This window comes from Emydura macquarii, unplaced genomic scaffold (assembly GCF_026122565.2).
Source record: "Emydura macquarii macquarii isolate MOO-44397 ecotype Brisbane River unplaced genomic scaffold, CSIRO-AGI_Emac_v2 contig_2422, whole genome shotgun sequence".
Lineage (NCBI taxonomy): Eukaryota > Metazoa > Chordata > Testudines > Chelidae > Emydura > Emydura macquarii.
In genome coordinates this window covers 39,952,786-39,970,572 of record NW_027132559.1, presented here as the reverse complement: position 1 = coordinate 39,970,572, position 17,787 = coordinate 39,952,786, and the positions used below count along the sequence as shown (strand labels likewise).

General features: G+C 38.1%; 1 protein-coding gene across 13 annotated transcripts in view; it reads left to right on the top strand.

Moving 5' to 3' along the window:
- The window catches only part of NEBL (nebulette), a 382,486-nt gene that overhangs the window by 287,632 nt on the left and 77,067 nt on the right, over nucleotides 1-17,787 (top strand). For 11 of the 13 annotated variants that reach the window (XR_010922369.1, XM_067562341.1, XM_067562340.1 and 8 more), the window contains 4 exons: nucleotides 2,621-2,722; nucleotides 3,849-3,950; nucleotides 14,630-14,737; nucleotides 16,574-16,678. The exons of the other annotated variants lie outside the window; for them this stretch is intronic. Coding sequence is in view for 10 of the 11 variants with exons in the window: in XM_067562341.1 (XP_067418442.1) it covers nucleotides 2,621-2,722; nucleotides 3,849-3,950; nucleotides 14,630-14,737; nucleotides 16,574-16,678 (417 nt within the window). In the remaining variant the exon portion in view is untranslated. The remainder of the gene's footprint in view (nucleotides 1-2,620; nucleotides 2,723-3,848; nucleotides 3,951-14,629; nucleotides 14,738-16,573; nucleotides 16,679-17,787) is intronic. 13 annotated transcript variants of the gene reach the window in all.

Genomic DNA, 17,787 nt, shown 5'->3' with positions numbered 1-17,787 from the left:
GTCTCCGCTGCATCTGTTCCACTTCTCTAGCAGAATAGCTTTCATTTTACTGTTATAACATAGCACTATAAAAAAAATTAAAAAAAAAAAAAGCATTTCACTAGACGGAGCAGAATAGCAGCTGTGTAACAGAGACCAGCACATTGTCCCAGGGGGGAAGGGTCAGCATCCCGGGACTGAGGTTATTCAGGAAATGGGAAACATATTTTTTCTTTCTTTGGCCTACCTCTGATAAACTACTGTTCTGCTACATAACATTTTTATTCTCACTGGAGTGTGACAAGCTGCAGAATGGAGCAAATATATATTGCAGACTTTTGTAAAATGTTAGATGACTTTCTCGTAGACATAAGTAATAGGTATTCTGGTTTAGGTGCAGGAAGAATAATAATTCACTCAAGGGAATCTATTGCAATAGGCCTTGCATCAAATATCATTGAAAATGGTGAAATATAGAGAATTGTCACTGTCTGATTCTTTTTCTCCTTCATCCTGAAACTAACTATAATCCATTATTTCATGCACTATATGACCATGTCATTTGGGAGCAATAAGTGACCAAGCTTCCACAACTTTCTCCACCGTGATGCCTGATGCATTGATTTTTTCCCTTGTTTAAATTTACCATTCACTTCAATCTTAATGTCTGTTTTGAGCACTTATGCTGGCCTTTAATTTGCAATTTACATGGATGATAGGGCCCTATTCAGAAACCTGTTCCTGCTGCCTTTGTGGTGTTCACCTCACCTCATGTGGTCATTAGGATGAACAGCATATAATTAGTTGAATCCGTGTAAAGCTCTGCATTGCAAGTGCTTATATGCACATCCAGTTTTCTGTAAAAAACCAAACCAAACCACTCTTTAGTTCTTTTCACAAACTGGTAACAAATAAGAAATATTAGTTTTAAAGATGGGTGATACATATGGTACAATTTTACCTAAATTTAGCTGTTGGTTGTACTGTGTCACTTTTTGTGGGTTAAAAATGATAAGATCCTATTTGGGGGCAAACTGCCAACAGATTGAAGCATACTTAGCTTGTCTACTTAGCTGACACCATATGGATACAAACTTATTTCCTTGTTGACTTACAGATAAAATATTTAAAAATATTTTTAAAAAATAGACATATTTGCTTTTTATGCATTCTTTATATAAACTAAAGTTGTTGTTGAGAGCCACAGTTTGTAAATGCTGGCCAACCAGATGAATTTGTTAAATTATGCACAAGATTAAAATATTACATTTGGAAATATGAATTTTATGTATAGGTTTGTAATAACCAAAGTCTCAGGGCTAAGGGAATCTCAGAGGACAAAATGATGCTGAAATATAATACCGAAACATATTTAAGGTGTTAAGCAACAGAAGAAATTCTAAAAGATCCTGTAGTAATACAGAAACGATGCTGATGCATTGATGCAGTGCCAGATTTTATTTTCTGCTCTCTAACTTCCACATAAGGTTTAGATTGCACTGAAGCTTTGAAATATCAAGGGCAGTTTTCTTGATCGTGCAAAATGAACAAAACAACTCATGAATATTGGCATGTGTTGGCACATGTACTACTGCAAGGGAAAGAGAAGGTGCAGGGAAAAGAAAACTATAACTTGAGGCTTTGGTGCTTTGGAATATTTCAGAGTACTGTGTTCTTTCCCTACATGTCCTGATTATCTCATTTAAAGGAGAATCTTTGGACATATCTACTCATGCTTGGCCTCCAGGCTAAGGCCCTCCTAGCTCATTCATCATATCCCTGCCTTTTGCTCAGTCAAAATTTTTCTGCCCTTCACACCTCATGCTGGAAAATTAGGGAAGATGTCACCTCAACTTAGTTGCTCCTCAGGAATCCCTATTATCATGAATGACTGTGGATGAGGGGAGTTGCAGGGGGAGTTGTATTTAACAAAATACCAACTATACCAACTGAGGGAGTTATTCACCCCATTAGGATTTTCAATTCAATACAATAGAGACCTACTGGACTGAGGGATTGTGTGCAGCACAGGGGACATAGGACAATATTCGGTCATATGAGAAGACTCATTCCTTTCACCCTGGGAGTTTTTCTGAAATGCTGTGCCTTTCAACAAAACCATTTGGTTCCCTGCAATGTTGGCACTTCGTACTAGTCTTTTAAACGGAACCATGTTTGTGCTAACATTATGTTTTATATTTCTGATTATTTTTCCTTATCCTGTTAACCTATGTGTGAGTCTTATTAGAGATACAAGGTGGGCGAGGTGATATCTTTCATTGGATCAACTTCTGTTGGTGAGAGAGAAAAGCTTTCATGCCTGCCCAGAGCTGCTGTGGCTGCTGCTGCTGGTTCTTCTCCCCCTTCCTCACTCCGCCCCCTCCCCCAGCTTGTCATTCTCACCAACAGAAGTTGGTCCAATAAAAGATATTATCTCGCCCACCTTGTCTCTCTAATATCCTGGGACCAAGACGGCTACAACAACACTGCATAAATAATCCCTGTCAAGTAGGGCTGGGCTGGAATACATTATTTTATCTGGAGGTTTATTGCTTTTGGTGGCTGAGCTGATAAATCATTCACATATGATTTATAAACTTCTAACTCTGTTTTTTAAACACAACTGTGTTTTGTCTGACAGGTGTCCTATAAGAAAGATGTGCAAGATACACATAGATACACTGAGGTGCTGAACAGGCCGGACATAAAGATGGCAACCAAGATAACAAAGATAATAAGCAATGTATGATCTTCAGCGACTCTTTCTGTCAGTTTTAAAACTTGCTATTTTATTCATTCTGTCTTCTGTCACAGTGTAAAGAACATTGGCTAAAATGTTTAAACTTAGACATTTACATTTATATTTAGCCATCTGTGTGTCTAGTATTTTGGGATGGGACCTACTATGCCATGACTGCTACTGTAATACTTTTTAATTATCACAGTTTAATTTTTTTATTGAACAATCCAGAAAATTTTAAAGCCAAGATTTTCAAAGGTGACTAAAGATTTTCATGCCTTAATTTTTAAGTGACCAAGTTGATTCACCTTAAAAGGACCTGATTTTCAGAGGGTGGGTGCTTAGTGCTTTCTGAAAACCAGAAGTCACTATTATCTTTTGTAAATCTTCACCATGGTTTTGAATGACTTTGTGATATGTTTTTGCTTTAGGCAGTTGTTTGGTACTATACCCACTGCCTCAGTTACATTGTCTTCATAGTGTAAAATCTTAATTTAGGCAGTGGACATAGTTTGAGATATCACAAAGAGTCTTTTGTGGGTTCATCTGTGTGTTCCTTTTTCAATTCATTTTAGAAAGAATGTGAAGTGCACCTGCAGTGGAGTTTGCTCAGCTAGAAATATCATGTAACATCAACCACGTGGGCCAAAAGTCCATCTGTTACACCAATACAGCTATTAACTTTAAGGGATTGTACTGGTATAATTGAGAGTGGTATTTGATCCTTTATTTGAAAGAGGCTGGCACTATCTTAGCCTAGTTTTGTTCTAAAACTACTTTCAGTCTCTGAAAATTATCTTATGTACTGTGGACCAGATCTTGAGAAATGCTGATCCACTTTAACTCACTCGGACTTTACTGGAAACAGTGGGAGATCAGTATTTCTCAGACTCTGTGCTGTGAGTGCAGTGCATTGTATTTCAAATAAAATAAATTTGCATTGTTAGAATAGATAAAGCCTGGGAAGGCCTTCTTTTCAGAGCTGATTAGAGCATTAGTGAGGGTAACGTCAGTACAGGTCACTTAATGATACTTTCTGTTCTGTTAAATATAATGCTTATATTTCCTTTGATAAAACGGAAGCAAATACAGTTTAATTTCATTCTTTTTTTTTTTTTTTTTTTTTAAGGCTGAATATAAGAAACAAAGAGGAGAAATGAATAAAGAGACTGCTGTACTCGGAAGACCAGATTTTGAGCATGTTAAGGAAGTTTCTAAACTTTTAAGCCAAGTAAGATTGTGTCAATCATTCTACAATGATTTCATTCAGATACCTCATTCCTAATAACATAAACAAATATTTAGTTTATAAAGATTATTATCTATAATTGCATGAAAATGTGAAGAGGATGTTTCCAAAACTATTTCATGATGAACTGCAACAATTGGTAAATTTCAATACTTAGAAAACAGTAGGTACAGGTTTTAGACAAAAGTATAATACATCATACAATGCAATGTACAAATAACAATTTGTTGGCTCTGGAATTGGTGTTGTGCTATTTTATATAGATTTTTTTAGGATTTCAGAAATACTAACTCTCGGTAATTTGTGGCCTGATTCTGCCACCCTTACTCACTTTGCATGGTGCCTTACTCCATAATTAGTCCATGAAGTAATTATGACTTTTTGTGCGTGCAACTGCTCGCCATTGTGAGTAAAGGGTTAGAATGTGGCCCTCAGTATAAAAAACAGTCTTTAGTTACTGCTATTCACTAAAATCAAGGAAATGAAAGAATCAGAATTGGAGAAGTTACTTGAGTTCATATTATTCTGTTTGATTACTAGAAATAGAACCCTGGGGCCCAAAATTCTATCTTCTGTCCTCTTTAGTATACTTTACGCTATGGTTCAATCCCATTCAGAAACAAACATTTTCAACATGCTGAGCCATTCTTTTCAGAAATTCTTTAGTGCCCTATGGCATATCCCTCACTTGTAATCCAATCAAACTGCACTCAAAGCATTTTTCAACACAAGGGGCAAATTCTGCCTTATGTAGGTGAGCATAACTCCCCTTGATTGGGCTAGGTGGTGTCAGTCTTATCTAGAATTGAAGAGCCATGAGTAGGACAGTACATTCTAATCTAAATCTATATGCTGAAACATTGCTGTGTTTTGTTTTAAAGAGGCCATGCTCCTTTTGTCAGGACTAGATGTTGCCCTGTTATCTGCTGTGTAATAAGAAACATTGTGGGAAATTGCTCTTTAAGAGAAAGGGACACTATTATCTCAAAAGTGAGATATATATATATATATATATATGTATATATTATTTTTTTTAAAACAATTTTTAGTTCTTTGTCAAGATCAACCTTGAAACTCAGAATGGATTTTGTTTTCCAATAAGATTTCTTTCTTCCATTTTGTAATGTAATGTAATGTAATGCAATGCTAATTTCTGTGCTGACTGAGAAGGCTTGTTTCATAGATTCCTTGTACTTTCCTGTATGTTATCACTCACTGCTCTAGAAGCAGCTTGCACTCTTTTTCATCCACTCTAACGGGAAGAACAAGTGCTAAGTTGTATAGGTCTGTGTATCAGTGCTGGGAATCGGAGAAAATGTTAGTTGTTAAGTTAATAATGACACTTAATGATTTTTGAAAATGTGCACATCTTCTTCCTCCACTTTCTGTGTGGGGGAGCTCATTGGAAGGTCTGGGTGGTAGGAGAGGCAGGTTGTGTACATGTAGGCAGTCCTGTAGTGTGATGGCTCTCCAGGTGCACATGGCCAGCCAGCCTGTCACCAATTTTACCATTTTAGCTGGCTGGCAGAACTTCAAATGGCAAGAGTTATAAAAACAATGGGACAAAAACACTTTTATAAATACAGCAGGGATGTGCCAGGATAGGTCTGAAGTGGGGTGCCAGGGAGGATGGAGCTAGGCTGTTCTCAGTGGTAGTAGATGACAGAAGTAGGAGCAATGGTCTCAAGTTGCAGTGGAGAAGTTTAGGCTGAATATTAGGAAAAACTTTTTCATTAAGAGGGTGGTGAAACACTGGAGTGGGTTACCTGGGGAGGTGGTGGAATCTCCATCCTTAGAGGTTTTTAAGGCCCGGCTTGACAAAGCCCTGGCTGGGATGATTTAGTTGGGGTTGGTCCTGCTTTGAGCAGGGGGTTGGACTAGATGACCTCCTGAGGTCCCTTCCAATCCTAATCTTCTATGATTCTAGGTCCTGTAAACAGGGATACTGCGCTTCCCTGCGAAGGGCTGCATCTGTAGCAGACCTCAGCTTTCAAACTTCAAGCTGTTTTTGATGCAGCCATGTTTAAAACAAAGAGAGAGCAACAACAAAACCAGAGAAGAAAGCATGACTAATTTTTGTTAATCAAAAGAAGTGTGGGAATTTTTCACTTACCTATAATTCCAAAAATGGCTGAAGTTTCATCTCTGAAGAAAAACCAAACATGGCAAACGTCACCCCACAGTGATGGATTGGAAAAGTTATGAGCATGTGAAAATAGCATTTTACCTTGGAAAGTATTTCACAACCTTAATTTAGTGTTCAATACTAGCTCAACTGCTGTGATTGTTAGTAACTTATCACAATAATAAAACAGTATTGGCTATTGCCTAGGCTGTTGCTGTGCCAGTTTCACCATGCAGCTCCCAAATTCAATGCACTTCCATCTCTCCTTTCTTATTCTTGGGATTTTCTCTTGAAAAGAGACTGCTAAGCACATGAAATTGAAAGTTTTGTGACGCAGTCACATGCTACTAGGGACAATGATGGAAGTTGAATTCCATTTGTGATCTTCCTACAATGGTCAACCAATGGTATGCAATGTACTTTCCCTTAGCACGTACTCAGAGTCCAGACACTGCAGATAGAGCCGATGAGCAGCTGAAACATCCTGGCACACACTGGAGCTTATTGTAAATCAGATGAACCAACTGAAGAATGAACCCACACTGTAGAAGAAGATGGGAAGGTGGCATGTGTGCACTTTTGTGTCACATATATGGTGGAGTGTATGTATTCTAGGTTATATAGGTTTTCATACCACACTAATCATCATAGTATCTGCATCTTCCAGTAGTGCATTAAGCAGCATAACTACACATTTGTCACATGTTGTTTGTTCTCTCATCTTCTCCCCAGAGGGAGAAGCACGGTGTCCTATTTTGGTGGTAGGATTTGTTGTTTTTGTGATTAAATATACCTGTTGCTATGTGTTTATACTAGAGAAGGCAAGGACAAAGAAATGAACCTTGCTTTTGGAGTGGAAGGTGGTGAGGTTTGTGATAGACCTTAGTTCCTGGTGGAGTTCATTCCACCGTCTTGGACCACCTCTGGGGAAGATTCTGTCTCTCACACAGACAAGCGTTACTCTTATTGTTGAGAGTTCCATTGTGCCAGAGGAACAAAGTTGTTGACCACAGTCTTCAACTCAGAGATTTAAGCAGTCTTTTAGGTATCCTGGGCCCAAGCCATAGAGCGCTGTGAAGATAAGGATCAACACCTCTAACTGAATTTGAAATTGTATGGAAAGCCAGTTTAGAAAGTGGACAACAGGTATGATGTGCTTATGATAGCCTATGTTGCTGAGGAGATGAGCTGCAGCATTTTGTACCAGTTGGAGTGCTGAAGCCTTCATGCCCATTGTTAGACTCCAGCCAAGAGGTGACAAAGGCATGACTAACCGAGGCCAAGTCTTTATTACTCAGGTGGGATGGAGTCTCCTAGATAACTGGAGATGATAGAAAGCATTACTCACAGCTATTGTGATGTGACAGTTCAGCGTCAGTGGGAAACCAAGAATACTCCTAGATCATGAACTTAATTGACTAACTGTGGATGTGAACCTTGAATCAAAAGAGATTGCACCATAGCTGCAAACTCTTGAAAATACTTTCCTCTGCCCACCAGGATAAGATCTGTGAGGTTGGGTTCAGCTTCAGCCAGCTGTTCTTCATTCATGAGCTGGTCTCATCCAAGGATTCGGCCATTTTCATGGACATGGTGTGACTTTATGTGATGAAGGATAGGTAGAGTTGTGTGTCACCTGCATATTGCTGGCACTTGAGTGTGTGTGTCCAGTTCACCTAGTGGTTACATATATCAGGATTGACAATCCTGAGTGGTTCACAGATCATAAGTTCTTTTTATTTGTCTTCTGCTTTTTGAGCCTTTGGAGTTCACGTTTTCAAGCTTTTCTTAGCAGCCAGAAGGCCTACCACCCCCCCCCCCCCTTTTTTTTTTTTCCAAATGAAAGCTGAGATTCTCATGTAATCACATTACTCTAGGAACTGTGGCTTCAAGAAAAATATCAAATATTCAAAGACTCATGATGTAATTGTGAGAGTTGGCGATGCAGATGAAAGTAGGACAGGAAGAAGATGGTGTATTTTAGTGTGGTATGCATGTGTTGACAGTATGATGAGTACAGACAAGGAGAGGTGTAACCAAGTGGTAATCAGGTGGTGGTGGTGTAACCAAGGGAAAAAGAAAACAAGGGCGTGGGAGCTGAACAGAGTGAAGGAGATAGTGTTTGACGGGCACTCAAGGCTGTGCCAAACCAGGGTCTTTTTAAAAAAGTAATAAATCATGTGATACTCAACAGCAAAATGGTGATGTCACTGGACTAGTGAATTTACCCACAGCACCATTTTCCCCCCATTACTGATTTTACTCAGCATTAAAAGTAGAAACTTAATAGGACCGTCTGAACAAATTAAAATTTAATATCTATGTTCTTGTTGTTATAAGGCAAATGATATCATTTAGAATATTCTTTATTTTATAATTATATTCTCTATTGTGATAGCAGTGAGGTTATATTTTTGTCCAGCTATACTAGAAGAAGGACAGGAGACACTGGATATGTTTAATTAGGATGCAAATTGATCATTATATGTCTGGGACTATTGGGTAGATAAAAGTGTACAGTGCAGGTAACTCCATGATCATTTTAATATCTACCCGGAGGCTTCCATTAGCCCACCACTCTTTTCCATCCTGGCCCCCAGCCAACCCGCTGCTGGGACTTTAGCATCCTCCCACACCCAAATGAGGGTTAAGGTGGGCTACAAAGGAGGTGAGGATTGGATCCCTGCCATACCACTCATAGACGCCCTGAGCCCCACAGTTCTGCTCCTTTAACAAACACCTCCTTTAAATCCTTTACCAAACCATTTTTCTGATCACTGCATCCCTTCCCTACCAGGTACCTGCACTGGACATCCATCTCACAGCTACATAATGAGTTGTGACATCCTTGTCTAACTCTCTTTTCCTACTCACCCTAACAAGGCCCTCCGAACCCACTGTGGGGAAGGTGGAAAATCCCTCCCGTTCTCCATGGCCCGTATGGCGCTGAAGGAAAAATTCCTTCCCAGCCCCCCAAGAAAGGAGTGGCTAGTTCAATGTCCATGGCAGGTCCTGACTTAACCTGTTTTTTTGCCACTTCCAAGGGTGGCAGAGCGGGTGCCACTTTGCCTGGTCTGGGGAAAAGGAGGCTTCTCCTACCAGGCTTGTCCTTTATCATCTCCCTTCCCTTCTGGGCCCTGGCAGATGAGTCAGCATCACCACGTAAACCCACTCTGCTTCTGGAGCAGTGTCCATGCCTTTCTATCCTCCCACCCTTAAAGCAATATGTCCCTTCCCCTGGCAAGCCAGAGAGTGCCCCTCTCCCTCCCCCACTTAAGATGTCGTGCCATCAATTTCCTCAGTTCTATCTAAAATTAGCTTTAAAATAATCCACTGATAAAATTCAATATTAAAAACTCCCATCATGATATATAATAATTGGGTTTATGGTAATAAACTCTTTTGAATATTAATTTACATTTTACACTAGATCAATTTGATGTTAATTGTTTTGAGGGAAAATGATTACAGCTAGGATTTTGTGTAAAATATACTTCATATTGGTATATCAGCAGACATAATACTGGGGTGTTTAAATCATGAATAGAAGCCCTAAGATTTTTTTCTCTTTCTTTCTTAGCTTAAACTCAGTTCATAATTGGAGGAACCAACACTTCTAGATAACCTAAACATTTCATTTAACTCTGTGCTTGCATTACGTTTCCTTCAACATCTAGGTGCTTTGATAGGTTTTTCATTTGCTTGATACATTTTCTGTGGCCATGAGGAAATGCTTTTGCTACAAGTGCTTGCTTTTGTTATGGTGACATGTGCTGGGATCGCACTGGCTGAATGATTCCGTTTTTGTAGGTTCTTCGTAAATTTGAACAGTGTGTGATGCCATCCACTTATGAAACTGAACACACTCTGTCTGAGCAGCTTTGAACTGCAGATTTGATTTAGGAATGCTTCTGTGGGGCTTCAAAAAGAGACTGTTCTGTCCAGCTGCAGTACTGACTTTTACAGTGTTTGTGCAAGGCTAGTGAGAAAATTGTTTATCTAAGCTTCATATGGTGCCAGCAGGTTCTTCAGGGATGTTGTTATGGGAAAGACCTGCTAAGTCTGCTCATTCTTGAGCAACAATTAGATTGCCGATCCCACACATTTTCCTTAAATTAGTTCCCCCATCCTAAAGAAATAAACAAACACAAGACCTTAATTAAGATGGAAAATAAATATCCATTAATTTAAACCCACATCATTAGTATAGTTTTTTTTAAATTCATGGCATTCATAGATAAGCACCCACCAACATCCTTAATTTTGACTCCCACCTCCTTGTTCCCTGTCCTACCAGCTTACAACATAGCTAGGATGATATCTTGAGAATTTTTTAAAGGCATTAACTAACAACATTTTTGTTTTTAATAATATCTTTTCTTTCAATTTCATTTTATTTCCCCAAGCTACATTTCTTCTTTCTTCCTTTTTTCTAAAAGAAAACTAAAATAGTACTTGAATCCCTCCTAGTAGCCCCCTCCGCCCCGATGACTCATTAATTTACCTGTTCTTCTCTCTCTATCTCTCTCAGCCTCGTTTATGGCCCTTCCTTATAGGGGAGAAAAAATAAGAACAGGAAAATAAGTAAAAAGAAAAAGCTAATATGCGTGTAACATCCAATAAGGTGTTTCCCCTGTGGCTAATCAGAGTTATACTACTACTGGGAGTGCTCTTTGGATGCTGTTGGGGGTCATCTTACATTACTGCACTGCTTCCGTTGTGCCCTGAAGTGATGTGTGTGGCGTTGGAGTAGAGAGCAGAGACAGTGATGTAATGTGAGAAGACAGCTGGGCCTAGAGGTAGTGGGTGATCACTTACTGCATTTTAAAGTTTTAAATTTGTAAAATCAGATAGGTGGACAGCCCTTGTAAAGTTGGGACCCTCATGTACATAGACACCAGTCAAGAGCCCATTGTGGCCTGTTAGTCACTCATTCCTACACAGGCCTGCCCCAGTGAAATGATTAGAAGCAATGCTGCAGACTGCTAACAAGAATTTATTACTGAAATACCTTTATTAATATGTAATATTACAAAATCCATGTTTACCATGGTTTCAGATCACGGCAGCTGTGGGATGACTAACCAGTTGCATGGAAAGATCCTGTTTGCACTGATGTTGTCACACTTAGCAAGAATATTAAGGGCCATATTATGCACTCAGTCTGTATGCACAACTTGATGTAATTTGTTGATCGAGGGCATGATGTAGCCCTAAGTGATTCACTACTTATACTCATGTGGCGCCATCATCTCTCAAGTGGTGCCATTGTCACCATCAGGGCATCGAAGTCCATGACAGGAGCTGGCTCCACAGCTTGAAGAGCAAGCTGCTCCCAACCAAGATACATATATTTGCAATAACTTCCAAAGATTATGCAAATCTTGGATTGGACTATTTAGTCACATGAAACATTGCAAATCATCTACCTCATAGGCTGCAATTTCCATGGTGTCTCGTAGATGAAAGGATGCCAATCAATCATACTCATGTGTACAGTGACTGTACAATTTACTCTGGTCCCCTAGGAATAGAAAGAGGGTTGCATTTACCATACCCTGTATTAGGTGGCTTGCTGATTTGGGCTTTACAATGGAGCTCTAATGCTGTCAGATTGGTATTAGTATAGCCACACTATAATTTATCCATATATATTTTTATAGTGAATGTGAAATTGCTTTTGATAAGGAGTTTGTCCTTGTATTCACATAGGTGTACTTGCAATTGATCCAAAGCTAATGAAAATATCTAGCAAAATGAACCAGATGAAAATACAGTGCAGACTGATAAATTATTGTAAGTGTCTGTACCAAGATTATTTTAGCACAATTTCTTTCCATGATAGGTAGCTACACAGAAGTTTCTTGTTGATTGGGAGATTGATGGCATATGTGAATAAAGACCAATAAAAGCTTTTATTACTAACCAAATAAGTACCCTCTTTAATTTAACCAAATAACATAAAGCAGTATACAGAGAGGTAGTTTTAGGATTGATAGGGTCTCATATCCTTAAACCTTATGAAAAATAAACAGAAAAATTCAGGCAATGGAGCACATCAGAGTAGGGCACCACTGGCTGGCACTGTTTCAGGACCTGTTGCACCCAACATTTAGAGAACGAGTCATATCTTTTATACCCATCCTTTATGTAATCATACAGATACAGTCCATATTTGACCCTTTTCCTCATCATCATAAACTTTATTCCTGCCCCTATCCATATCTGGCATTCCTGGTACGCACAATTATACTTCCGATCACTGACCCAAACATTTGTGTCAATCACTTTCCTAATAAATCATATGGTCAATGTTGTCTAACTGCCTTGTTACTATATTACAAAATATTTCAAAAGCTCACAAACTGTCCCCCTATTTCAAGTTAACTTTTCCAAGCTTCCAGTGTTACCTGCTCTTCTGTGATCACTTGTTTATTACCCGCATACTTGTTGAACTGGAGTTAAGTCCTCAGGCTTGCATTAACTAACCTAAAATTCAAGTCTATTACACCAGGCCTCACACTAATTAAAATAAGCAATTTTACTGAGCAAAGCCTAACAACCCAATTATTTGTGTTCTTCTACTTGCCCCCAAGCTTGTTTCAATCTAATAAGCATTAAACCTCAGTATTATACCCCATAATGTCATTACTAATATTTTACTGAACAGAAAGGGTGAAATATCAAATTTACCAGTCAAACAGGATCACAGGTCAACAACCAGAAGTAAATAGATACTCATTCCAAGAGTCAGTTAGTCTGCTAGTTTATAATGTTTTTCATGTTTTCACAAAAAGTTGTTTTTAAAAAAACAAACAAACAATATTTTGGAAATTGCTTCCTTTGAGAAAGAAATTTGGTTTCTTTGATAATAATGAAGTTCTTGAATTTGTATAATTCATGGTGTATTTCCAAGTGACTGGCTTTTTGTTTTTTATTATCCTTATTAATAAAATATCAGAAATGATGCCTAAATATAGAATAGTAGTATAAATTAAAACAGGAGATGATTATTTTGCAACATGGAAAAACTACCAAAAAAAGAAAAAGAAAAAGAAACTCTTCCCTCTATAAAATCCAAGAAAATCTTAAATTTTTGAAAGCTTAACTTTTGGGGTGTTTTAATCTATGGGACACAGCAATAAAGACAAAAGCTGAATATTAAATGCTGAGTGTGGCAAAAGATAATGGATGCAATGTAGATTTAGACTTATTGTGTCTGACTTAAACAAAAATAACATAATTCAGAGTTAAGGCTGAACTTTATTTTAGCTTCTTATTCTCAGCTGTTGCAAAGCGTTAAGGCACTCAGTGTAAAGTCTGCAGATGCTTGATGACCCAGGTACAAGCTATGCATAAGGCAATAGGTTATGGAAGGAATTTTAATATTCTCTGAATTTATTTTTGCAGTTTTAAAATAAATGTTGAGGTGTATTTTTTACTTTTTAAAAATAGTTAATGTACTTTAAATGTGGTTTGTCTGCACTTGCCCCTCCATCCCCATCTTTTTCCCTTTTTTTAAAAAAACCCAAACATTACAGATAGAGATTTAGTTTAGCTTCACAACACTCCAGTGAGATAGACATTGTCCACATTTTTTAATGGAAGAACTGAGGCACGGAAGGGTTGTGTGTTATCAAAGGTCACAAAGGAAGTGCATTGCAGAGCTGGGAATGTAACTAAGGGCTCCAGCTGCCCAGCCTTATATAAACTGGATGAAATATTGGCCTTGTTGATGTCAGTGGGAAAACTTGCATTGGCTACCGTGGAGTCAGGATTTCACTCCTAACTCTAGAACTGAGAGAATATTTTACGGTAAATAGTTAATTTTATTTCCTCCCATTTATCTGTTCAAAAGTATTTAAAACTTTTGACCCCGCCCCCCCCCCCCCCCCAAAAAAAATCTCTGAAGTATTCATCAGTCCATATTTGCTACTCAAACCATGTTAATTAATTGTGTTTAGTCAGGTAAGTCAAATGGTTTTATTATTTTTTATTTATACTAGCACTTTGGTGAAAATGCTTCTGTGAACAAATTAAAAAATGTATTTCTATGCCAGTAAAATTTATTCAGATGAAGGGCAATGGAAAACCAGCACATAATGGGCACAGGGTATGGCTGAAGTGAATTTATTTCAAAATTCGAGTGCTTAGTCCTGGAGACGTTTTTGGGTAGATGTATGGTCCCAGATATGTCTGACTGTCTGTCCTGTCCCCTATCTACAAGAACATCCTGTCAACAATAATGTCATTAGTGGGTGATACTGAAAATATGTTTCTTTTTATTTCTTATGTGTAAAAACATTTTTTGACTATAAACATACATTAACATAATAAAACTATTCTTACATAAAACATAGTCTTGGGGAACTCTTCTCCCTCCGTATTTATGGTCACCTTCACTATTATTATATAATGTTTGGGGATTTAGGAATGGAGAATTTGTTTTCATTGAAATTTCTCAGTAATCTCTCTGTTTTTCATGCCTTCTTTTAGTGTGACATTTCAATATAAAATGTGTTTGCTCTGGTGGCAGGTTAAATACAAAGAGCAATTCACTAAGGAAATGAAGAACCACCAGTATACCCCTCTTGGCAGTGCTTCTTTCAAGCAAGCACAGATTGCATCCACCTTGGCAAGTGATGTAAGTGCAGTTGTTCTGTTTTCTGTCTCAGCATGTGCAGCATATTGATATTGGTATCCTGTAAATGTCACAATTTGCTTGTAAACAAGTTGCGCATTTTATTTGTATTTGTATAAGTTGTGCATCTTATTTAATTTACTAAGAGTAACAGCGCATGATATGTATCATATCTATATCTGCAATGGCTGGGAGATTGAATGTGGAGTTTAACATGGAAATCGGTTTGAAAATTGGTAGAAAGTAGAAGTTAGAGCTGAGCCTGTTTTGTGGGGCCCATTGCACGATAATATGGGGCAACAGCCAGTTCAACCCCTACCTATGATGAGGCCCTTCTCCTGCAAGTGCCTACAATGCACTGCTCCTAGACCTTTCCTACCTGCAACCGTCCTCAGGCTGTGACAAATCCCAGTTCCTTGTTTGTGAGGCTCTAAAGATTTTGATGAATCTCTGTGCATGCACATGGACTGGGAATGGGGAGATAGAGCTGAAGTGTAACATGTCAAGAAAGGAGAGCAGTTAGGGGATTTAATGTGTGCCACTGCCTGCTGTTGTCAGAATCAGATGGGAGACATAACATGTACCATGTGGGTACTGCAATATTGACAGAATGTTTAACAGTGCTTTCATGTGTCTAATGTCATAAATGTGGGTTGTTTTTAGAGGCAGTACAGTGCTCCTGGATAACTTAAGGGCAGATTGCACATGGTCCCTTTGGGGGTGTGCAAAGAAAGGGAGGTTGCAAGGAATCTTACTCCCCCTTTATGTGGTTTAGGTAATTGCCAGGCACAGTTGTACAGGGACAGCTCTCTCTTTACTCTGCAAAGGCTGCACAGTGCTCTGAAGAGTGCAAACTTTGTCTGCTCTGCCCCAGTCAGTGGAGTGGAATCCATACAATGGTAAAAAATAATCATGCCTTTTACGAACAATGTTATGCTGCTGAAACTTTTAAAGTTTGGACCAGGGGTAAGAAAAGAGAGGAAGTATCGTATCATGAGGCTCTAAACCAGGGTTTCCCAATGTGTGTGGGAGGAGACTGGGGTGGGGTTGGGTAACTGCATGAAGGATGAATTAGCGGGGGGAGTGTGTGAAAGATGTATATAATAAGATATGTAGGCTGTTATCACACATGGTAGGGTTGTAGGGGAGCTTGTTTGGTTTCATTTTCCTGAAGGGGAGCTCATCTTTAAAAGTTTGGGAAACGCTGCTTCAGGCTGTTGGGAGGGAATATTATTTGCCATTTCATCAAGTTATTAGGTGATCCCTCATCTAAGACTTCACTGACTCTTGTTACTAAAACCAAACTACTGTTTGATTGCAGGTTAACTACTGTATATAGATTTTTTTTTCACACAACCTGTTGATGTAAAAATATCTGACTTTAGGGGAGAACAATGAGAATGACCAATGTTTAAAAAATTAACTTCGATATAACGAACAATATAAAGTTAATGATAAATTGTCCAATGATGTTGAATAATACTGTTTAAAGATAAAATTAAAAGACAGATCAATAAAAAGATATTTCTGAAATATATCTGCCATTGCCTAGTCTGTTTTGAAAAGTCTTACAAAATCTGGTTTGATTAAGTTTATCCTTTTTGAAAGGTTTGAGTAGTTATCAAAATATTTGCTCACTACTGGAAATTAAGCCCTCATTGTATATTGATTTTTTTTCCAAATAGTAGTAAATGAGCACCACCTAGTGGCCATTATACATTTCTCATGCAAGCACTTTAATAAGATTTTTCTTTTTCTTTTTGTAGTGTACAGTATAAATAGAACTTGCTGGGTATTTCACTAGTGTTCATCTTACTGTACTCTGCATTCTGTTTCCAGGTAAAATACAAAAAAGATGTGGAAAGTCTACACAATCCAGCTTCACACCTACCAAACTTGCTATATTTAGAGCATGCTTTAAATGCCAGCAAAATGCATAGTAATGTAAGTTGGCTTTTTTAATTATTACCTTTTAATATATAAATGTACCCATTTATTTAATTTATTGCAGAATGTATCACACTTGTGGCATTGTCTTCCTGTTTGTCAATGAGTTTTGATAGCAAAATATTGTTTCCCATATATACAGGTTTTGAAGACCTGGTTCGTTTTGCTGCTTATATTTTACTCTGAGAAGGCTTTTAATGTCCACCTACAAAGGCCTGCTTCTGGCACAAAATAATCCAACTATCCAGTTGGAATCTGATTCTTCGCATTACCCTTCTGTGAACCAAAACTCTCCCGCAGTACTCATTCTTCATCCCCTGTTTCTTGTTCATCAGTATCTTTCCCTCTTAGGCATTTCCTTTCTGAATTTAACTTTGGCTATCACTTTTGTATTGATCATACACAAATCTATTACACCTCCAGGATTTAGGTCCTTCTTTACTTTCTGTTCACCTCATTATTCTTCCTTGTTTGGCCTAACTGTAGCTTCCTTCAATTTAATACATTTAAAATGATTATTTACTATCTGGTTAAATGAGCACCATCAGTCTGAACTTTAGAACTTTCTTCTTCTCCTTATCTCAGATAAAACAAGAACCTAGATGCTCAGCTTAGTTTCAAATTCCCTTCAAATCTGATATGATTTCTTCCATTCCTTTGCAGAGGCACCATTTCAGATTGGGGGAAGGGGCTACTTAGGCACCTGAAAACTAGTTTTTTTTTGCAGATAATAATTTAGAAATAAGCTGTATCTAATTCCTATAAAAAGAAAGAAAGAAAGAAAGAAAGAAAATTAAATTAATATTACACCCTCTCACCTCTAATACTAACATGTTCTGACATGTTGTGTCAAGTCAAGTAATTTAAGAGACAGTGGTTAGGTTTAAAAATGTAAGGTATATTCTTACTTTGTTACTAACTCTGGAATACAGCAATTGGAACAACTGTAGAAAAATTTAGATTACTTTCTGACATTTCGGCTACTTACTTTTTGCAGTTCACCAAGCTTGGAAAGGATCATTTAACTTTTGGAAACATCCTACCAGGGTGTTCAAGGCCCCATGAATTTAGATTGCACCTGTCTGGAGCACTAGGGATGTTACCAT